This window comes from Strix uralensis, chromosome 8, assembly GCF_047716275.1.
Source record: "Strix uralensis isolate ZFMK-TIS-50842 chromosome 8, bStrUra1, whole genome shotgun sequence".
In the NCBI taxonomy this organism is placed as follows: Eukaryota; Metazoa; Chordata; class Aves; order Strigiformes; family Strigidae; genus Strix; species Strix uralensis.
In genome coordinates, this window is record NC_133979.1 from 10,549,282 (window position 1) to 10,573,039 (window position 23,758).

The 23,758-nt window shown below is 50.8% G+C and overlaps 1 protein-coding gene across 1 annotated transcript; it reads left to right on the forward strand.

The window, feature by feature from the left end:
• The first annotated feature begins 12,370 nt into the window (after positions 1 to 12,370).
• Positions 12,371 to 23,207, forward strand: LOC141946410 (fatty-acid amide hydrolase 1-like). The gene is made up of 15 exons (XM_074876131.1): positions 12,371 to 12,665; positions 14,437 to 14,550; positions 15,287 to 15,430; positions 15,760 to 15,893; positions 16,980 to 17,186; positions 17,610 to 17,650; positions 18,224 to 18,348; positions 18,562 to 18,687; positions 19,845 to 19,942; positions 20,327 to 20,426; positions 20,712 to 20,752; positions 21,583 to 21,622; positions 22,181 to 22,289; positions 22,625 to 22,770; positions 22,862 to 23,207. The coding sequence occupies exons 1-15, from the start codon at positions 12,495 to 12,497 to the stop codon at positions 22,988 to 22,990; spliced, it is 1,725 nt and encodes a 574-aa protein (XP_074732232.1). The 5' UTR covers positions 12,371 to 12,494; the 3' UTR covers positions 22,991 to 23,207.
• The last annotated feature ends 551 nt before the right edge of the window (positions 23,208 to 23,758 follow it).

The window sequence follows — 23,758 nt, forward strand, 5'->3', positions numbered from 1 at the left end:
TGAAGATCTGGCAGATGGGGTGGTGACCACATATCAGTTGCCTAGATGGTGCCTCTAGGCAGAGAAAAATCTGGGGGGAGCACAACCTATCCATAGAGATGGGGTATTTGGCCACCTCAGCCATTAACTCCATTTGTTGTTTATCTGATAGCAGCTGCATTCACCAGAGACTGTTCTGTATGCCCAAGAAGCACCACCGTGCCTGGCTTGATGTCAGGATGTATGAGCCCAGCACCAAAACTTCCAACACATGGAAAAGAGTAAAGATACCTGGATATAAATTGTTATTTCATTTCACCCACCACAACGTTAGCTCTGATTTACATTTAAGTAGAAAAATATTCCTACAAAGTCTGTGCCTAAGGAAAAAAATAGCCCATAGAAATCCTCATCTCCACCCTCACGGGTTATCATAAACTTCACAGAGAGGAGGAAAAAGCAGAAAAGGGGCATGGTGGTGCAGTCCCTATATTGATATCACAGCTTTGTGTTTTAGAGTCCCAGTTCACCTTTTTTCCATGAATTTGCCTAGTGACCTCTTTGCTATAACCCTTCTCAAACAGGGCAAGCAAGAATGTGTCCACATTCAAAGTGCTGTAGCAAAGGGTTACAAATTTGGGCATCCACTGCGTCCAACACAAGAGATGCTTTTGTATGGCCAGGCTCAGGACTGATCCTTCATGTTCATGCTCAATACATTCAGGCTGAGCACCACTTTGATGTCCATATAAGTCCCAGGATCCCACCATATTCCCGCTCCCCTTTCCCCAGGAGAAATAGTTGAAGAGGAGAGTTGGAGGAGCAAGATTTGTAGGCTGCAAAGCGCCCACGTGCTGCACAGTGTGATCACAGCTGCAAGGATGTCCTTGTGCTGGGGAGGCTCTCGCCCTTTCTCCATTCCAGACCATTGCAAAATCAACTTCTCGAGGACTCTGCTTCTCATTTATTTCTCCTAGGCCTGTCCATGCTTCCCCCCATTAACCTTGCCAAATTTTAGTTCATTCTTAAAACAGTTTCAATTAAATGGCTTTTCAATCAGTTTGATCGCAAGTGCTCTTGCCAGAAGTGCGGCACACCCGTGAAATCAGGAATTTCCTGCAGGACAGTTACTTTCTGAAAAGAAATTTGGATTTTCTCTTGGAAAATTATCAGCTCAAATATAGAACTATTCAGCCTCATAGCCAACATTTTCCTTTTTATTTCTTCCAGAATTTGGAGTAGATTCTCCCCCTCCCCCTAAAATTTTGTTCTGAACAAAATATTTCATGGATAAAAAGCAAACCAAAAGCACTCTGCCCTGGCTCGGAGTTCAAACAGGCAGGAATTTTCACACAGCCCAGACCTGAGGCTTGGAAAGGTTCTGGCTTCTTGGCAAAGCTCATTCAGTAATGTAACTCAGAGTGCCCACATTTGTCCAAGGCACACCTCCAACCAGTTTAACACTGGGGAGGCTAACCCAGTCCGAATAATTTCTAATATAGATCTGCTGAGGCTTTCCTTTCCAGTAAATATCTATTTTTTGTTAGCAGCAACTATCTGAGAGACATACTTTCAGGGCTGGTTCTTTCCCCCTTTCTTAGCCTCTTGAGGACCAAGTCATGATTTTATGTGCATCATGTTTTTTCCCTCGTTCGACACTCACCAGTCCAGAGGATTGCTGTGATTTATTTGAGCAACAAGGGTGCACCCAGAGTTTATTCACTGGACCAGATTGCTGTGAGATAGAAGAGCCGGGCTGCACTCCCCCCCTGCTCCTAACACTGAGAGATTAGATGGGGAAGCCAGATAGCCTGGCTCTGGAAGCAAGCAAATGAGCAACCCTAAATACCTTCCTAGACCCGGTGACCGTAAGTCCTTGGCGGTGACTGGTCCTTGTGGGATAATGCCAGGAGTAGGCATATTAAGCACATGAATGTCAAGTCCTAATTCATCTCTTTAATGTTGTACAGTAGCAGGACTGTACCCCCCTGCTGTGGTGTAATTTCACGCTGAGGAGTCTGATGGGGCTTCCTGCAGACTGATCCTTTATGGATCAGAAAACTCACTTTCCCTTTGTGTTAGAGGGCCCAGAGATTATCTTATTAACCACCTCCATGCCAGCACAGATTAAACACGAGGCTCTGCCTCTTCTGAGGACTCCTTTTAGTGCTTCTTTTCTCCTCCTATCGGTTCACATCACAGAGGTGAAGAACATTAAACATCCAAGCCTCTATCAGTGGGTTTCACACTTACGTGACCATATGGGCTATTTTGCATTTTCTTGGCTCAGATGCAACACTGGCCTTGGCTGAACCCTAAATCAGTTTAAGCAGCTTGGTGTATTCACATTAGGGTGCCTGTATCCCCTTTTCAGATTCTTTTCTCCTCTCCTTTCCCCAGAAGAGGCAATGTTTAAACTATTTCAGAGCAATGCCCTGCAGGTACCACCAGTCCCAGAGTTGCTAGTTCAACTGCAGGAGTGGGTCCACCTCAGGCACTACACTCTGTAGGACCTGGCCAGCTGGAGGAAGGGCTTCTTCTCTTCCACCATCTCAGTGCACCAGACTGCCATTCCTGTATTGGCTTCACAAATATCTCCAGACCATGCCATGGGGACAGCAAGATGTGGCACTGACCAGTTAGGATGTTCCTGTGGCCTCTAACGGTGTCAGGTACTGCACACAGGTCAGGAAAGGGCTGTAGAAGGGAAGGCAGAAACCTGAACATATTCTCAGACACTCCTCAGGATGGGGGATTTTCCAATCTGAGGAGACAAAACTCTTCTGCTTTCACCACTAGACCAAGGCTGCCTCCCTGAATGATGCCAGAGGGCCACCCTGTAGCCACATCCCAGCGTGTAACAGGGGATGATAGTTTATAATCTCATTTTCTGGGCTGGCTGACCTTTTGGTGCCCCTCATGCTCCATGTAAATAATTTGGAGTCAAATTTCTTTGGCTCACAGGACTGTTCTTCCCTTGCCTGCTTCTAACAGGCTCCTGGCTGAGCAGGGAGTTTGTTGGTGAAGACAGTCCCGGATAGTCCCACCAAAAAAACTGCAACTCAGTCTTGTTTGGACAAAATGCTGTAGCCAGGGCCAGGCTCCCAACCACATGCAGTTTTGGCAGACTGGGAGTGGCTCCGACATGCTCCCATCTCCTGTTCAAGGTACCTGCCTATGCTCCTCCCCATCCATTGGCAGTGTTTCCTGATTCAGGGTCATCTCATCCCTTTGTTGCTTTACCTGATGCACTTAAAAAAAGCAGTTCAACACAGCCCTCAGTGGAGTTAAATTATTTTTAGGATATTGCTTGTATCTGCTCATGTTGCGTCGAGCTACAGGCCTGGTGGCAAGTTTTGCCGCCACCGACAATCTTTTTGCAGCTAATGAAAAATAACCTGCTCTTTATCTGCAGGAAATGGCATTGCCTGGGTCTTATCATGGCAAATTATTTAATGCGTCTCCAAGCATTAAATAGTTCTTACCTGTCCATAGAGCTGTGTAAATCTCTTTCCGGTTGCTATCCCTCTGCGCTGCTGAGCACCCCGACTTGCAAAGCAGAGCCACAAACTACAGCCGTAGCTATCCCATCCCTGGAGCCAGAGTGGCCCCTTGCATTGCTGGGGGCCGAGGCAGTCACGAGCCCTCTCTCAGGTCCCCATCTGTTCTCCCCCAACACAGATCACTTGTTCCCTGGAACGACACAGGACAGCAGGATTCTGGCTTAGGGAGAAAAGTCCTGTTAGTCCTGCTTGAGGACACAGCATCATCCCAGTGGGATCCCACGAGGAGAGGCAGGTGCTGAGCCTGCAGCCCACCTCTGCTGGGAAATGGTGAAGCATAGAAAACACTGAGCCCCCAACTTCCCAAGCATCTGGCCCTCTCTTGTTTGTAGAGGAGGGAAAGCCACTGCTCCCGTTTGCATTACAGCCTCCCTGGGAAGGGAGGCTGTGCTGGGACCCAGCATCCACACAAGGCCACAGCACCCACAGGAGAGCCCAGGGCACAAGCCCAGCCTGCAGCTGCCTCTCCCTCTGCCACAGTCAGTGCCATGACGGCATGGGCAGAAAAAAAGGGACCTGTCAGAGGGAAGCTGCTAAGTCAGGGGCTGTTTTTAAGAATTTGATCATTAATAGGGTGGTTGGGTTTTCTTTTCCAATGCAGGAAGAATAGTGAGGGATATCTTGTTTTAACTGCAATGTTATTCTTGTTATTTTATTTTTCCATAAGGAAAGAAACAAACCTCTCTGTTCTACCCTAGCTTAAAGTACAGCTATATGGCAAGGGGACAGCAGCTAGAAACCTCAAATTCTCCAGGAGGAACTGAACTTTTTTTTTTTTTTTCTTGCAAACAACCTACTTAAAAAGCCCCCTGGGGAAAAATGTGTAACTTGAACCCTCTATTTTTGCATTTACAATCTGACCACTCTCCCCTTTGCTCACGTGAGCTGTGTCAGGTTTGATTTGGGCTTGGGGCTTCTAGGCTTTCTATCCAGTCAAGCCTATGAAAGTGATGGGGAAGGCTTATGAAAGTGATGGGGAAGGCTTATGAAAGTGATGGGAAAAGGTTTGTGAAAGTGATAGGAGAGGCTTATGAGGGTGATGAAGGAAGGTTTTTGAGGCTGTGTAGGTCTTGAGATCCCACTGCATGGGAAGAACAGCCTGCAGCCATGAGGCAGGCTCTCCAGCCACAGAAGCAAAGCTGAAGCCATCAATAGCAGAGATCACTGCAGGTTACCGGTGAAGCAAACCAGAAGGCAGCTCCCCGAGGACGTGTTAGAGTGACCCAGTGTATGCAGAGCTGCTCACTTGCTGTGGGGCTGGAGCAAAAGCCGTTGGAGAGCTTTTTCCTCCCTGCATGGCAGGTCCATGTGGCTACTGCCCACACAGCAGTGGGCAGAGTGAAGGGGACAAGTGGGGAAGACGGCACCCCTGTGGCACAGTCCAGGGAGCGCCTTCATCCTGCAAAGAGGAAGATTTTCAGCCTGAATAAATGCAAAGCCCCCTATTCTGCCTGGCATAGTGGGTTTCCCTGAGACTCAGCCCGTGCCTTAACGAAGGACCCTTTCCAATCCGCGAGTCGTCAGATCCCAGAGCAGAAGGGAGGACTGTTTGTTTAGACCTATGTGGGTTAGGCAGCTCAGACTTTATTCTTGCACTTTGATAGGTTCCTAAATGAAAATCCAATAATATTTTAAGCAGAACGAGTTCCCATGAAAGTCATTTCTAAATCACCCAGCTCATCCCACCTGTCGGCTGGATTCTCCATCCCCACTGGCCTAAGCCCGGTGTAACATCATTGCTCCCAGCGGCGTTACTCCTGCGATCCGAGTCCGGCCCTGCCACAGAGAGCACCCGCTGCCGCCTGCCTTTAATGAACATGTAAATAGACGGGAGGCTTCCGAGCAGAGTAACCCTGCAGTCAGGAAGTTCTCCAAAGCAGCTCGGGAGAAATAATACTTTATTCCTGGCGGTGCAAATAAGTGATAGGGACTGGCTAAGAAGGGTTCATGCAAATACTCCTGAATTAAGCTCCGTCTGAAGTTAGAAAGGAAAGATGATAAACACACCCGGCTTTAAAACTGCAAAATATGCTTTGCAGGCATGAAACCGGAGGAATAACAAAACTATCTGACATCATATTAAACAGCAAAGCATTTCTTATTCTCAGGGTTGCAGTTACCTAAAACCAGAGTCCTACTAAAGAGTCCTAACTATTATTTACATTTCTAAATCTTAAAACCATTAACAAAAGCCACTTAATTCAATTACTTTCCCTGGGTGCTGATGTTATTACACTATTGTCACGAAGCCGAGTTTGGCTGTGGTTTTCTCTTTTTTTTCTTTCTTTAAATTCATTCCTCTTTTCTCTGAGCCAAGTGCCTCCCCCCCACCTCCCCGTCTTCCTTTCCCCCGATGTCATTGTGTAGAACTAATGGGGTAAACTGAAATGGTATCTGTCCTCATTGACAGGTTTATGAGAATTTAATAAAGCGTGGCGCGGATAAAATGAGATATTACAAGGCCACACAAAGCTGATTGACTTCTCCACGTCAGCATTTTCATTTGGTTATTTATTTATTTCTTTTCAACGCAGGGGTGATCTCACCAGTCCTTTGGTAGTGCCAGCCCAGGAAAGATGAGAGGGGGAGGGAAAACATGGGTGGCGGGAGAGACCGATCAATCCATTGACTTGTTTACTGTGAGCACGGGTTGCGATGCTTTGCAGCTTTCTGATCACTCCAGGAAGATGACATACAGGAGTCAGTGGGGGCCCCCCCACCGCTGCCTGTACACGTTCTTGCCCCTCGTAGCTCCACAGTGCTGGGATGAGCTTGCCAACAACAGCTTGCCCACAGGTGGGGATTCCCACCGCTTCTCTGTCAGGGTGTCTGAACCAGGGACCAGCTGCTGGTTGTGCAAGACACTGCACAGACACTCAGCATGGACGGGGCGGGAGGTGCATCGGTGTTGTGTGTCCCTACAGGGTGACATCTGCGGTGATGCTTAAATGGCCCCCCATAGCCCACCCCAGGCCACAGGGATGTTTACACCTATCGACACAGAGCAATCACAACCTGCAATAGAGCCCAGGAGGTCTTCAAGAATAAGGATGCCACCAACCAGCTCCACCAAGGCATGGGCCTGCTCTGTGCCTCAGTTCCCCCTCCTGCCCAGTGTCCATCCTGCTTGTGTAAATACAAATTGCAGGTGACCCGGGGGCCTGCATAGATCAAACCTTCCCTCTGGGAAAATCAATGTGTATATTTAAGTGTGTTTGCTCCCATCCCATTGCAAACAGGGAAAGCTGGAAATCTGGACTGTGCAGTAACTGGCTGGCTGTCTCCCTCTCCTGGCCTGTTCAAAAAGCAGATGCCAAAAAAAAAAAAAAAAAAAAGAGAGAAAAAGAAAATTCAAGGTTTGTGGGTTTGTGTGCTTTTTTCCAGGCAAGGAAAACCACAGTACCAGTGACCAAGGAGGTCTGGATTCAGCCCAGTCACACTCAGAGATGCGCAAGGGCTCAGGACCCTGCTACGACTCAGGACCCCACTTAAATCTTGACCCCATAACATTGCTTTGGGGGAAGACTCTCAGAATTAAACTTGGGGTTAGCCTCAAAACTTGGCCTGTGGGCTTCAAACACAAATAATATTGTTTCCTCCTCTCTGCAACATGCAGTCAGAGAGGGTGGAGATGTCCTTGCTCATTCGAAAATGCAGGCAGCCTGCCAGATTTGAGGCATGGTCCTGGACACTGCAACAAATCCTGGCAGCAGCAGAGCTGCAGGTCTCTTGAGCACTGACAGTCTGAAGGATCAAGCCCTGCTGGGACGTCCTCCTTAGCAAAACCAACCCAGCCCAGATGGACCAATAGCAAAACTTCCATCATTTTATAAAAGCACTTAAAACCGTCTGAAATCAAATCACTGCTCTCAACAAAAACTCGGGCTCACCCAAAGACACGGAAAAGCGCTTTCTGCTTCGTCCAACACTCCTTGCAAGTTCAGAGTATACAGTGCAGAGTTTTAAGAGGGCAAAAGCCTCGGAGTGTGAGATTTCTGTCAGGACAGCAGCTCAATCCTGCTCTCTGGTGGCTCACACTCGCAAGGCCAAGCGCATCCAGCAGCGATGTCTTCTAGGAACAGCGAGAGATGCACATCTTGCCCGGCTCGATGTTCCCCCATGGGCTGGAAATGGTCTGTGCTTCTCTGTCTTCATTAATTTAGCTCAAGATACAGCTCAGAAGGCAGCTGTGCACAAGGAGATGGAGATCGTGAAAGATTTTAAGATTCCCTGCTTGAGCAGAGCATGGGTCCGTCACTGTGAGCTCCATAAAGAGGCTGAAACCCACCATCCTTTTTTAAAAGCCCCTCCAAATTCTTTGCATCGTGGTAAGCATTATTCTGCTCTGCACAGCTTGCTCACAACCCCTGCAACAGCCTTTCCTGCGATGTCCCAGTCTACAGACATCCCACCCCCCGCCCCCCCAATATTTTGTCTCCTTGCCAAAGGGCCACATGGTGCAGAGCAAGCCAGGGAGCATTTCTTCTAGATTTCCTCACCCCATCCCTGCTGAGACGTACCATACTCCCACCCCCAGGGATGTGGCAGCACAACAGGCTCGCTCGAAGCACAGGGCAACAGCAGATGTCCCTTGAGGACACCACCTCTGCCATTGTCACCACCACCATTGGTTTCCCAAGGTCTGTGACCCCAGGATTGGTTTTATCGATTCAGCACACCATGAGGCAGCATCCTATAAAGCCTGGGCTCATCCCTTGCTATTGACCATCTTCTCCATACTGGCTTCAGCCTGTAAAGTTTTAAACACAGAGATGATCCCCCATTCTTCACTCTGTAATGCACAGTAAAGAAAAAGAAGGAGTGAAACTGGTCTCCCCCTCACCAGATTTTCTGCCCTGGCTCTGCTCGCCCCTCTCCAAGCACCAGAGCTGCTCAGCGTGTAAATGTATGTAAATCTTTGGCACTATCCACAATAGTCCCCTATCTCCTGCTCTCTTTCTCTGAGGCTGGAGTAATTACAGTGTAGCAGTGCCAGCATGAGGCATTTCTGCTGATGAATGCACTCAATCTAAGCACAGTTTTATGTATCATTAATTCCTTTAGTGTTCAAAAAAATAACTTTTTTGATGGCAGATAATACTGTAATCATTCACAATTGCCAATACAATTATCTTCATTCAGCTGTGTAAAAAACAACTACAGGAGTAATTTTAGGCACTTATATTTTCTTTCTCTCTTTTTCTTTCTTATTTTTTAATGTTCACACGCAATGGAAAGCTGTTTGGACTTAGGTTGCTGTAACACAGGCACTACTAGGAATAAGTCCCCACTCCCTCATCTGTATAGAAAGGAGGTTTCCAGAGCCTGAAACTATTTGCTTAAGGTGTCTTCAAGAATTTTAGGGATCTCCCAAATGGTCCTCCCATCCTAGGGACCCCACTGCTATGATCTCTTCATCTTTTTCTTACTCTCCAGCACACAACAGCTGCCAGGTACACAAGGAGCAAAAGAGTTCATGCAAGTTGCACATGCAAGTCATGGCCCTCTTCCAGGTCAGCTCCTCCTCTGCTCTGTTGGTGGAGAAAATACGTGAGCACTCCCTAATCTGCTTCAGAACAGAGTCCACAAAGCTGGCACAAACTATGTGTTCAATCTGCTCACACTAACTCAGATATTCCAGCTTGAAGCAGATTTGGGAGCAACCAGCCCTCCCACCGGCAGAGCTCTGGAGCACAATCAGTGAGGAGGACAAGCATCTCCTACAGGCAGAGGGGACTACAAAGTGAAAAACAAAGGTGTCACCGAGTGAACAACTTGGTTGAAATGTGCAATTTTCTTGCAGGGGCAAAGAGAATCGCTTCCATGTGACACGACCTCTCGCCTGAGCTGCTGGACAACCTTCTTGCAGGGGTTAAACTTCAGCTCTGGGAGGAGCTGCTTCACTTTCTTGCAGATCATGTTGAAGAATTCCACTCCAGAGTCAGAAGCCTACAAGGAGAGGAGAAATGACACAAGAGGGACTGTTGACTGTTGTAAATGAAGCTTGGATCTTCTTCCAGGGGGCCAGACCCCAGGATGGAGGCGACTGGCAGCTGGTGGCAGGAGCAAGTTGTTAACCTCTGGGAAACAGTCTAAAAGCAGTAGGGTGAAATGGAAGAACAGAAGTGTATAAATTCCCAGGTGAACAGCAAACAATTTCTAATTGTCACTTCTGAAATAAGGGACAGAAAATGAAATCAGCTGAGGGCGGCAAACAGGAGATGTCGCTTTCCTGTAGCTTGTGGATAAACTGTGGCTCTCCCTGCTGCAGGACACTGTGAGTGTCAGAATCGGATTGCATCACACCAGAAATATCTGTAGGAGCACACAGCTATTAGTCACTGAAACTTAACCTTTGGCTTGAGAAGCCACAACTCTCCAGATGCCAGGAGACAGGATTAAGGAAAACATTGCTGTGTGTTTGCCATACTGGTGTCAGATGAATGGGAGCTAGTTGGGAGTTCAGCCTGAGCCGGTTCAGCTGATCATGTGTGATGTGTCACGGTTAGAAGATGTCACCTTTCTGCCCCTCCTTTAGTAACCACAGGGTTACAGCAGCTCTGGGGTGTGGTAGTACCCACCCAGTCACAGCTCTGTGGACACAGGGAGGTGTGTGGGCAGTGGGGAAGGAAACCTTCACCAATCCAGCTGATCCTTTTGCCCTCCCTTAGCTGCAGGCTCCAGCCTTGCCGGGCAGTGGAGGAGGTGCAGGGTCAGGATCCATCCTTCTTTCTAGCAGTCCAAGATTCCAATCCTCTTTGCTGCAGTGTATGAGCAACCCTATGGACATAACAGCAGAAAAGCTGCACTTGCTCATCTGGCAAGGACACACCAGTGTCCCAAAGGGACGTCAGGGCATGAGTCACCCCACAAGCCAGCAGTTGAGCCCCCACCCCAGCCCATGGGGAGCCAGGCCAGACCCATTTTACCTCTCTTAGATGGTCCCAGGCACATCTTCCTGGACAGGGTGTCCCCAGTCACCACCTACCTATATTGGACCCCCCCGGTCCTCTGCCCTGTCCCACCTCTGCTGGCAGCTAGGTCACAGCAGAGACTCACTGCATTTTGGGGTTTCCCATGCTCTGGGTTAACCTCCTGGAGCTGGCTGGCCCCAGCAGAGATCCAAACCTTGCCACTGTCCTGCCTGATGCCTCAACCCCATTTATTCACCCCCATATGCTTGCCTGGAAGAGGGAAGAAGGGAGGTCTCTGGCAGCAGCTTCTGGAAGCACAGGTGCTCCAGGCATAAAGCTCACATTTTGTATTCTTCACTTTGACAAGCTGAGCTGCAGAAGTTGAAAATTGTTTCTGCATGAGAGATTTTAATCAGGGTTTAAACTAGGAGGAAGAGGGGTTGCAGAAGTAATTTTGTCTTCCACCAGAACTATTTTTTAACTTCTGTTTCTCTAAAATTCACCACCTTTCTTGTTCTCTTGTTAAAAGACTTCAGGTGCACCTGGTTTTACAGCCTGCAGGGGAACAGCCCTGTTTTGGCATTGTGCTGCCATGGGGTGAGGTAGGTTCAGCTGAGGAGAACATGAAGCCTCCAGCATGAGAAAGAAGGAAGGAGGAGATAGGGATCACAGCATCTGCTCCCACCAACTGTGAGCTGATCCCATCCTCCTGGCTCACTGCAAGGGTACCCCCACCAACCCCACTCCCCTTGCAGTTTCCTGTGCCCCAGGTAGTCTGCACGCATGGGACTGCAGTGCCCATGGAAACTCGCATTGCTGTATAATCCTCTGAGCCCCACAGTCTGAAGGGGGGGGGGGGGGGGGGAAGAAAAAATAAGAAAAAAAAGTGGGAATAAAAGCTGTTCCTGCATGTAATTTCCTTGACCCAATAACAGGGAGCTGCTCATCCTTAAATACAGAGCAAGAAGCCGTAGGCCACAAGTTCAGTGAGGGCTTCAACACCCAAGGCATCAACGCCCTTCAGCAAAGAGCCCCAGGATGCTGTGTACAGCGCAGCATTTCCCTCACGGGGTGCCAGCATCGGTGCTCCAGCGATGCCAGAGTAGCCCAAATAGCCTGAAGGTTGAAGTAAACCTGTGGTCTGAGCAATAAGGCCAGGAAAATCAGGTCTGGAGACATTTAACTGCGTCACATTTTATAGCTCAGCATCTGCCCCGGGTGTGGCTTAGGCACAGCTCATCCTGCTGGGAGGCAGGGGGAGAGAGAAGACATCCCAAACCCTTCCCGACAGCTTTTCCACAATCTTATGGGCAGCATCTAAACTGGATAGCTTGAAATATTTGCTGATGAATATTTGCAAGCAGTGAAGGTTTTTTAAGGACAGACCCCATGTGGGGCTGGTGACAAAGCAATTATTTTCGAGTTTCCCTCAGAACTGAGGGCAAGGCCCCCGCGAGCGCTCTCCTGCCTGAGCAGGGATGCCGGATTTCTATGCTGGAAGCCGCAGCACTTAGTGAAGTACGGGCACACCCATGCTCCACCAGTGATGAAGTGGACTCCACTGGGCGCACGCTGGTACATTTATTGTTTCTTTTTCCCACGCAGCTGCTTGGCTTCAGGAAATGCAAAGGAGCCAGGTATCTTTGGGACTCCCCCCCGGCTTCTTTGATGCTCCTAGCCAAGACTGTCCCCAGAGAGGCTGAAAAATTACAAGGAGATCAAAGCCTCGCTTGGGGAACGGCAAAATAAATAAACCTCATCAGAGAGACCACCCAGCACAGGGAGGGGTGAGTTTCCATCCAGCAGCTTTTCCTGCTCCCAAATCTCCTCCTCCCTACCCGCGCTGCTGCTCGCAAATCAGCACACGGGTGAAAAATCCTTTTTCCAGCCAGCTCAACCCTCTCCCGCCCGGGAATCCTGCCCAGGTTTTGCCTCCCTCTTCCCCACCTCCCCACCGGCCGGCGGGTGCCCTTGGACCCGGCGAGGCGCGGCGGGGGGGCCGGGAGGAGCGGGGCGCCGGGCCGACAGCAGCCCCGCCATGCGGGTCCCGCTGCCCGCGCTGCTCTGCGGCTCGGCCGCCGGCCTCCTGCTGCTGCTGCTGCGATGGCGGCGGCGGAGCGGGCTCTGGAGGAAGGTGAAGGAGGCTCGGCAGAGGCAGGAGCGGAGCTTGGTGCAGATGGAGATGGCCGTGCGGTCCTTTCGGGAGCAGGTGGGTGCAATAAGACGCCTTCCCCCCCCCTCCCCTTCCCTCCCTCCCCTCCCGGGGAGGGCAGGCTGCGGACGGACAAGCCGCCTCCGCCCGGCCCTGGCTCCGCACCCTGGCCCTTTCCCCTGGGCGTCCCCCCGGGGACAGCGGTCTGGCAGCCCTGCCTGCGGGCAGGCGGTGTCTGCCTGCAAGGGGCAGCCGCTGGGCTGCTGTTGCAGGGCTGGCCCGCCGGCATGCCGGCTCCTAATATGGACCTGCGGGGATTTAGGTGCATTTTTTTCCTTTCTAAACCTACGTGTGCATACACACCCCACCCCCGGCACCGCCGCGATCCCCCCTGTAGCAGCCGCGGGGAGGAAGCGCTTCCTGGGGCAGCCGGTGCAGCGGGGGATAACGGGCAGCGGCGCAGGCGCCGGCAGCCGGCAGTGAGGAGGGGGAAATCCCTGCCCCTGGGCTGAAGGCTTCCCGGCCTCTTCCGCCATGGCAGGACGCTCAGCCCGGCTGCCGGGGAGGAGAAGGCGAGCGGCGGAGGCCAAAGTGCAGCCGCGCTGCCCGCAGGGACGGGGCGCGGCGCCCCGACATCCGCCTGCACCGCGCCGGGGCCCGCTGCCGCCCGCCGGGCTGCCCCCAGGGGACTCGCTCGGGTTCAGAGTCCACAGGTTCAGCTTGGGGGGGTGAGGTTGGATGCTTCCCCCCCCCCGGTATTTAGTGGTGTCGTGGTTTAACCCCAGGCTGCACAATTAAGCGGCACGCAGGCACTTGCTCGTACCTCCTCCCTCCCAGTGGGATAGGGAGGAGAGTTGGGAAAAAGTAAAACTCATGGGTTGCAATAGAACAGTTTAATAACTAAAATAAAATGTAATAATGAAAAGGAATATAACAAAAAGAATAAAACCCAAGACAACTGATGCACAATGCACTTGCCCACCACCCGCTGGCCGATGTCCAAGCAGCGATCTGCCCCTCCCAGCCAACTCCCCCCAGTTTATACACTGAGCATGTGTCTGTGGTATGGAATGGCTCATTCAGGTCTGCTGTCCTGGCCATGCTCCCTCCCAGCTTCTGGTGCACCTGCTCTCTGGCAGAGCATGGGAAACTGAAAAATCCTTAACTTAGGATAAGCGCTACTTAGCAACAACTAAAGCACCAGAGTGTTATCAACATTATTCTCACACTAAATCCAAAACACAGCAGTGTACCTGCTACTAGGAAGAATATTAACTCTGTCCCAGCCAAAACCAGGACAAGTAGGTGGCGAGGAAATCTCTGCTGGCCCAAAAATGAGCTGTCTGCTGTCAGCTGAGGGGCTCCCTGGTTTGTGCGCTTCCCTGTAGGATATCTTGGTGATGCCAGGAGAAGAGCTGGCACCAGGTCCGCTTTCATTTCTTGCTGGAGCAATGTCTATAACCATGCCGCCAGTTCCCATTGTAATTCAGTGGAGGACGTTGCACCGAGCAGTTACCTCAGGCCTGGCCAAGACCTGTCTGAACAAGACTGCACGAAAGTCTTTCTCTTAAATAACAGGTGCTTGGTGAGACTGATCTGATCAGGAAGACAAGGTTTTAGAAAGCCTGGGTTACTACTGGCCCTGCAGACTTCATGACGTGCTTACTGGTATCGGGTAGGAGCAGGATTGTGGTCTTGAGACAGGTACTGCATTTGGTCACTAAATGGCAGATATTTTTTGGATGGGTTACAGTGGGCAGCAAGGGGAGAGGAGGAGCCCACCAGCTGAGGTGAAGGTGTGTCACTGCATGCTCAACCTTTTCCATAGCATCCTTCTGTGAACATGATCTCCATCCTCTCTCTGCCTTTGCCGGAGCTCTCCAAGAAACTCCGAGATGGGTCCCTCCCTCCAGAGCATGTCTTCTATGCCTACGTGGGCAAGGTAAGGAGCAAGGGCGGTGGGGCAGCATCTCACCCAGAGTGGGGCTGGCTTTTTTTTGGGAGAAGCCCAGCACAAGGTTCAAACGCTGGTTCAAGCCTGGTTCAAATGCTGCTGAGCTGTCACTGCTCGCTGGTTAGTGCTGGGCCCATCTGCACTTTTCTGTGAGTGAAGGGAGAGCTGGGCATCTGGCTGCCATGTTTCTCAGCTTGGTTTGGAGCAAAAGGGAGCAGCAAGCTCAGCATCTGGAGAGCCTATACCTTCCTAGAGGAGCCCATACATTCCCAGGGGCAGGTATAGCTATGGGGAAGTTGCAGAGTACTGCTGTTGTCTCCCCTCCATCTCCAGATGTGTTGGTAAACCTCAAAGACTTGGTGTCCACTTTCATTCTCTACGTCTGCCATAACACCTTGATCACCTCCTGGGTTCCCACTTTGGGGACATCTTTTTATGCCACCCCAGAAGCTCAATCAAGAGAATAGCCTTTGGTATTCTGCTGGGCTGAGTACCTGTCTTCATCATGCACCAGCTGGTGCTATGGCCCACTGTGTCCAGACAACGTTTTAGAGTTTGGCTTGAAAATATCTTGAAAAGGAACAGAAAAGGCTGCCGTGATACCAACTGCCCAGATGGGGAGGTGGAAAAGGGGGAAGAGGCAGGGGTCCTTTGCAAAACAGAAGGCTGTTGTGCAGCGCTGTGAGCTGTATCTCACCCACGGGCTTTGCCTGCTTTCCCCAAGGCCCTCCAAATCGCCACAGAAACCAACTGCATCACGGAGTATCTGCAGGAAAGCGAGACCCAGCTCCGGAAGGCGAAGCTGACAGGGAAGCTGGGTTTGCTCTATGGGGTGCCTGTCAGCATCAAAGACTCCATCGATTGCGAGGTACCACCAGCACGATACCGCTTGTATCCTGAAATCCTTGTGGTTTGAAGTTTGCTGGCAGGGGGGAGGTTTGACCTCAGCATCTGTCTTCACTTTGTCATAGCTGATGTGGAATGGCCTGCCTTGGCAGGTGATGGGGTTTGCTGCCCATCTTCCAGATGAGCCAATGGAGGAGGCTGATCAGGTTTACTACCAATACACTATGCAACATGTGCATGATGGATGGGTTGTTGGAGGTGCATGCATGTGCTTATATATATAGAAAAAAATATGGGGGCAGGGTGAATTGCAATCCTCCATTTGGAAACCTCCTTGTCCTGTGTTTCCAGGGTCATGATTCCACGTTAGGGTTTATAAAAAACCTCAATAAACCTGCAGCAGAGGACAGCGTGGTGGTGCAGGTGCTCAAGAGACAGGGGGCAATTCCATTTGTCAAAACCAACGTTCCCCAGTCCCTCATCAGGTAGGTGGACACTATTCCGTCAGTGTGGCAGCGGTCCTTCCTCCCTCATCTCATGTGAGGGTTTCTATCAAGTCTAATTCTCATTTTCCACTTCTTTTTCCATAACACCTGGTCCCCATTCTTAGTGTCTTTAAGTTTTACTTAAAAAAGTAAACACATTTACACTAAGGATGAAAATGAATTCTAGTTCCGAATGAAATAAAGAAGCAAAAGAGGAGGAGAAGAGGAGAGAAATTGCTGCCCTTCTCTCCTGTGCTGGGTGTTTTAAATCACTTTTTTTTTCTTTTTTTTTAATTAACCCCTCAGAGATGGTCCTGTTAACTATACAGTGCAAACACATATTAATGGAAGGGGAAGCTGGTTAGCTAGTTAATCTAACAACCTTAAATTATCCTCTGCCCAGACCTCCTGCTGTATCTGGCAAGACCACTCTTGACATCACTGATACGGGGTGAGGTCAGGTCTGGACAGCCACCCTGCCAGTGTCCGTGTGTCCTGCCAAGTGAACTCTGGCAAAGCTCCTCTGTGGATGACTCTTGCCCAAGCCGTATGAAATGCCTTCCTTAAAGTGACACAACAGTAACTGACCATGTTTAGAAAAAAACCACACAAAGAGCTTGCCTCAGTGATTATCAGACTTTACAGCAGTTCCTGGGGGAGTCCAGTGTTTGAGTATTGCTGCGGTTGTCATTTGGCCTGTTCCCAAGCAGGGGCTCAGCATTGCCCCCCCAGGGTGGAGGGGCCTGGACCTGCTCCAGGTGGGCAGCCTTGGATGTCCTGTGGCACTCGGGGACCACCTGAACAGGGAGGCTTTCCAGGAGGCTTGATGTATCTGTGCTGCTGGAGGGTCTGTGTGGGGCAAGCTTGACGACACTGGAATTAGCTGACAGTGAATCCAGGTTCTGGGACCACCATGAAAAGGCTGGTGGTCTTCATGGGAGCTTTGGAAGGCTCCCTCAGACTGAGTGATGTCAACGTAACAACTAGTGAATTACCTAATTACCTCCTGAAGGTCTTTTTGTAGTGTCTGGGGTCCACATCAGCAGATATCTACATTCCTCTCATTTGCAATCTCTCTCTCTTTAGCTATGACTGCAAGAACTTAATCTTTGGTCAGACATTCAACCCTCTGCTCTACACCAGAAGCCCCGGAGGCTCCTCTGGTGGAGAAGGGGCACTTGTAGGAGGAGGTGGGTCCATCTTGGGCTTTGGGACGGATGTAGGAGGGAGCCTGCGTTTCCCTGCTGCCTTCTGTGGAATCTGTACTCTCAAACCCACCGGGAACAGACTCAGGTACTGCGAGTAATGCAGGGATGTCTCTGGGTGAGACCCACCAACCACCCTACCAACCGTTATGCTGGGATGCTCCTACTCTGTGGACAGGGGAAACTTGGGAGGAACTGGGAAGGGCTCATTTCCCCTTCCTGCCCGGACATTTTCTGGGGCCTGTATGGAGGGAAGTATTGGGTTCCCCAGAACAGATGGCGAAACCTCTCCATCTGCATGCTAAGGGGGTGGCTGCTTCTGACTGACAGGGCATAAATCGTTCTGGCCCAGGTTGGGTCTCTTGGGCTTCCCCGTGGCCCTTCCTTCTGCCAACCTCTGCATATGCAAAGGGAGGGCAGTGTTTTCATTACCATTTGCTACTGCTTAAAGCCTTTCCCTTCAGTGAAAACTACTCAGCTGCTGTATTTTGTGTGTCTCTTTTCTTCGCAGTAAAAAAGGAATAATTTCTGGTGTCCTTGGGCAGAAGGCAGGTAGGAATTGATGGTTGTCCCTCAGGGAGGGCAGTAGGGCAGGGGTGAGAAGGACCCTCAGCTGGCTATGGGGAACCTTCTCCAACAAGTTCAGAGAGAGAAGCAGGTTCCCTTTCAGGGACTCTTTCAGAGAGCCACCCCCATACCATGATTGCTGAGAAACTGGAATATGCATGAGCCGAGAGGAGAAATCTGTGTAATGCATAAGCCTCAATACACTCTGTAACCCCCAGGTTGCTGCGTTGTCTGCCACTGCTTGATGGGAGGTGGGATTAGCAGTCGAAGGGGGTGTCTTATGCTGTCCTTGTGTCATGATTGACAAATCTTATTGTTTAATTTTTGTAAATCATGAAATGAAGACATCAGGGCACGTATAGATGGATAACAACTCTGGGTCCATAATGATGGGCCTGCTGGTGGGAAAACACCTGTAGGCATCCCCAGCCCAGTTCTCAAGGAGGAACTGTTGCCAACACTAGACTAAGTCAAAATGATGCCAAAAAGGTCCTGCTTTTGCAGGACATGCCCTTGAAAGACCCCCAGCCACGAATGCTCTCTTGTGGTCTCTTCCAGTGGTCGCAGCAGTGGGGCCAATGGCAAAAGACGTGGAGAGCCTGGCGCTGTGCATGCGGGCGCTCCTGTGCGAGGACATGTTCAGCCTGGACAGCACAGTGCCCCCCCTTCCCTTCAATGAGGAGGTAAAGGGTCTCAAAGTGGGCAAAGGTCTCTGAGAAGAGCTGCCATTGCTCAGGCTGAAAACACCAGTGACTCATGGGAGCCGTCCGGGACCTGTGGGTGGGCACATGGGTGAGAGAAGTGCTGCTTTCCAGATTCACCCTGCGGCATGGGTGTACTGTTGGCTCATGACGTCGCTGACATCGTTCCAGCTGGCGCTCTCCCTTGCTCTGCAGGTGTATTCCAGCATGCAGCCCCTCCGCATAGGCTACTATGAAACAGATTTCTTCACCATGCCAAGCCCTGCCATGAGACGTGCCGTTCGGGAGACAAAGCAGTTGTTGGAGGATGCTGGTCACACGGTAGGATGTTGTATAAACCCAGTAGTCATGATGCATCTATTCTTCCTACCGTGTCTTTGGGACTCATGGGTGAACATCAAGCAAATGTGGCAAGGAAAGAGGGCCTGGAATCCCCTCAGTTTCCCACAGCTTTGAAAGTAAATAGCTGCTTCTGGAAAAGGGAAATTCTTTATATTGCAACTTGGTTTCTCCTCTCAGTAGGATCTCAGTGCTCTTTAGGTGCTGGTGAACACAAAAGGGAGCCCACCCCGATCCATAAGGCATGCTGGGGAGTAGACACGCTGCTGTATGTCTTGTCTGTAGTGTGGGTGCATTTACTCACACCCTGGCTGGGATCCACATTGTGCCAGGTGCTATACAGACCGGTTCCCGAAGGAGTGCCTGCAGGGAGCTTACAGTCCCGGTGGTGTGTGATTACTGTCAGCTCAGCGTGTTTACTGAGCCTGATGGACCACCTCTCTTCAGTGGCTGTGACTAGCTGTTGTCCAAGTACTTGTTTAGTCTATTCTCAAGCCAATTTCCCCTCTTCTGCATCATATCCTTTAGAAGGCAGTTGCACAGATCTACTGCATGTTGCATGGAAAGCCACCTCCTGTTTTTGTATCTGGAAATAAGGCCCTAAGGAGAAAATAAAAGGGCAGTTGCACATGGCAGGTTTTTATACTCAAGCAGTCCTATATTGACCTAGACCCGTTTCTAGGGTCTCAGGTTTCTGCGGTCCTGAGCAGAGGTTGTCTCCTTCCTCATCTCTGCCATCTCAGCAAGTCATCTCCTGTGCGTGAGTCATGGTCGTGGCTGCATGCCATCCCCTTACCGTCGCACAAGGATCAGGAGTGAAGTAGGGAGCACAGACACATGCTGTCTGTCCCCCACTGCTAGTTTTGGAGGGACCTTCGTGCCTTTGGGCTGCTTGGACATCAGGGGGCCAAGCCCATCCTGTTTCTTTTGGCTCATCAGTTGTTGCTCAAAGGGAAGACTGTTTTCAGGGAAGAATGAGTGGGATGAGGAGAACTTGGTGGCCTCAGATGCTGGAGGCTTTCCTGAGGGCTTGTCAGGAAATCCTCAGCCCAGCTTGGCCCACTGTGAGCCCTTGATGTCTTCTCCCACACAGCTTGCTTGTCTTTGTGCCACTGACTCCTCTCCCGTTGTCCTTCCAGCTGGTGCCCTTCGAGCTCATGAACGTGGACTACGTGATCTTTAATTTATGTGTCAGGGGACTGTTTGCAGATGGGGGTGCCTCCTTCCTCAGGAAATTGTAAGTGTAGCCTGGAATGGTTTGGTGTGATCAATGCCTCTCTATGAAAATCCTCCCTAGGGTCAGGCTAGCATCTGGGTACAGGTAGCAGATCTACTGGGTGTAGATAGTGGCTGATATGCACTGGGATTTACTGGGGAGCTTACCATCGAGCGATTCAGCTGAACCTTGGGTCTCTTTAGGATTGTTACCAGCCTTGACAGATGAAAGGAAACTGGTGCTGATATCCTGTAAATAACTGTGAGAATCAGAGGAGCCCAGAGGAATGGAGGAAACCTCTTCTAGTCACTTAGATATGCTGTTCAGAGGGATTGGCCTTGTGAAAGTTGATATACTGTGATTGCTTCCTAACACTGCTCAGCTGAACACCCTTTTCTCTTTCAGCAAAGGGGAGCTGGAGAAAGGTAGCGTGGGACTGTTTCTCCGTTTGGCGAAGTCACCAAACTGGCTAAAAACTGTCCTCTCCTGGATTGCCAAACCCTTCGTAAGGTCCATTTCTTTCTAGCATAGATGGAGTTAAGCAGTAGGTGGTGAATAACTTGTCTCCCATTGCTATAAGGCTTTATCATAGAGAAGTCTCTAGACATTGCTTCCTGTCTGTGCTTAGACACATCTCTGAACTGGAGTGATGCTATTTCTGTTCCTCCTCTCCCCACATTGGGGAAAATCCACCAGTCCTGCCTGAGCACTGAGTCAACAGCTTGTATTTGTCTCAGAGCACAGGACTGGGATTAATGTAATTTTTTTTTTTTTACTTTCTCCTTCTCAGGTCCCTCGATTTTCAGGTATCATAGGAAGTATGAGAGCAAAGTGAGTAAATCTGAGCCTGAGCAAATGTGTGAAGACTTGGGTTTCTCTTTTGGAGAACAGCAATGTTTGCTGCATTAGGGATACTGCTTCAGCTGCATGTGTCTGAAAAAATACAAGGCACAAAACACAAGGGTGGGAGCAAACTGAGAGCAGTTTATGTCAACACCTTAACCCTGCAGGGTTTGGCAAACTGTTCTAGTACTGAGGATGGGAATGGGGGCGAGGGCTCGCAGCCTCTTGCTTAGGAACTGGATGAAGCTTGTGGGAATGAAATACAGGGTTGGCTTCAGCACTGGTTAATGTATCAGCCATTCTATGAAGTAGGGGCTCTGTAACACAGAAGGAAAGTAAATGCACAGGGAAGGAGGCTTGCTCTTCCTTGCTGCAATGTCAGTGTTGGGCAGTTAGTGGTGAGGAAGGACTCAAATCCTGTAGCAGAGAGGGTGTATTTTGTGCTGTGCCTCCAAGGCAGTATATCTGTCCCCACATCAAAGGATCAGTCCACCTCACACAGCCTGGCCTTTGAGAAACGATGTGCCTGGGCTTCCACTTCCTCAGCACAGTGGCAGTTAACAGGGCTGGCCACTTGTCAGGCCCAAGCAGCACTGCACCAATCTGCCTTTAGTCTTCGGCCCTCCATCATGGGCAGAAGCAGAAAGAAGACCTCAGAGGAAGGCCAGGGCTTTGCCAAAGTCCTCTCTTCCCTTGACTGCAGCTCCAGGAGCAGAGCTAGCCTGTGTCCATCTGCTTTTTGATGCCCCTCCCTGCCCCTAAAGCTACTCTTTGCATCACCTCTTGATGCCTTTCATTGGTTTTGTTTCCTTTTTCAGTACAGTGGATGAAGTCTGGAGTCTTCATTGTGAAATTGAGGTAAAATACTGCAATTTGGGGTTAGATAGTTTTTGGTCTATTTCTGTTTGGGAAGAAACAGATTCAGTACCTACCAAGGTTAGGAAATGATCACATCCCTGGTGATGTGAGGTAGGAACATACATCACTCCTCAACAGATCTCACTTGGATGTGCAAGTTCTCACCACATTTAAAGATTAGGACGACATGTAGACACATTCATGATCCTGAATCAGACCGGAGTTTTTTACTCCTACACTTGAAAATGTAGGTCATCAGCCGCAGCAGACTTGCCTTTATTTCCGTTCTGGTTTCCTCAAAGCCTATGCTCGAGTCCCAGGTTGCCGTGTGCCCCCATGCCCCGTCTTTCCTCACCTCTAGTTTTAGCAGGGAGGAGGGTGCTTTGTACGCTGGCAGGGCTGTTGGCCACGCAGCAAAGAGGTGTTTAACAGGATCAGGCCTGATGGAGCCTGATGGCTGCTCCTGGGGAAGGGTGGAGAGCACCCAAGGAGAGCCTCAGCCAGCTGCCGTGGGACAGTACATCCACCCCACTGACCACCAGTGTGTTTCCTCCTCAGGATTTTTGCCACCAGTTCATCGCCCAGTGGAAAAAGCTGAATCTGGACGTCATGCTTTGTCCCATGCTGGGCCCGGCTCTCGGCATCGGCTACCCTGGGAAGCTCTCAGGTAGGACTGCTGACGGGGACCTTTGCCTCCAGTGTGCCCCTGCAGTGGCACTCCACCAGTATCAATGAGAAGCATTCCTCCTCCTCCCCTCACGTCCCCAAGGCACTGGCTAGTGGTAGGAAGAGCTCAGTTCTTGGGGCAGCTGCAGCCCCAGTCCATGGGGTACACCCAGGACAACCCCCGCCATCCATGTGGGAGCCAAGGGGCAGGTTTCCATCCCACAGCCCTTGAGTTCCCAGTGCAAGCGCCTCGTTAGCTGGAAGCTCGCGTACGCAGAGGGGGGCAAAGGCTTTCCCTGCGACGGGCTGTCGCTGTGAACTCCTCTTCTCCCCCAGTGGCAGTCAGCTACACCATGCTCTACAACGCCTTGGACTTCCCTGTCGGCGTGGTCCCCGTCACGATGGTGACGGATGAGGATGAGGAGGAGCTGAAGGGCTACCAGGGGTACTTTCGGGACTGGTGGGACCGGACCCTGGCAAAGGTGAGTGGTGCCAGGTTCCCCAGGGCCATGAGCACCCCCATCCTTTCGCCTGGACATTCCCCTGCCCTCTCCCCCTCTGTTTGTGCCACAGGCTTTTCGCGGCAGCGTGGGGCTGCCAGTGGCTGTGCAGTGCGTGGCCTTGCCGTGGCAGGAAGAGCTGTGCCTCCGGTTCATGAAGGAGGTGGAGACACTCATCCTGAAGAAAAACAGGCTCGTCTGAGTCCCACGTGCTCGCCTGGAGCAGGATCCCAGCTAACATCAGCACAGGTCATCCTTTGACGTGACTCGCCTGCAGGACTCGTGTTCCCCTCCACGAGGATGTGGTGATGACTGGGCTGGCTGCTGGCTTTGGAGTGCAAAGGGAAAGTGAGGCGAGCTCCACGATGGTGGAGCACTTCCAATCATTGTTCTAATACAGTACTTTTTGTTATCGGAAAGTCTGTTATTTTGGGTCTGTGTTTGTCTGTGGGGTTGGAGTGGATTTTAATAACTATCTCAATACCCTCCAGGGAAGTGCAAGAACATGATCTTTCTCTTACAAATGGGGAAACTGAGGTATGGGGACTGGATTTGTCTGAGACATTCAGACTCCTACTTGGAGTGCTGTAGGAAAAGGGATTTTCCCCTCTGACCTCAGCTGCCTGAGGACAAAATCCCGTGTTTTCCCCACCAAAGACCAGCAATCTGAGGTCAAAGCTGAGCCTGACTGCAGGCTCTGGCAAGCAGGGAGGGAGCTGGGCCTCTTCCCACAGCGCAGGGCTGCTGGCACCCTGCATGCCATGGAGGGGAAACCTGGAGTGATCATGACTTCCCGACTACTCCAGACACCTAGTCCTGCTTTCCCCAGAGCAGAGGTATGAAGTGCTTCAGCTCATGGTATTGCACGTATAAAGCAGCGTGCCAGGGTCAGATGGCCAGCTGGACTGCCTGCCCTGCACACCCTGTCCTCCTGTTTGGCAGAGGGAGACATGCCAGGTTTTCCAGCTGC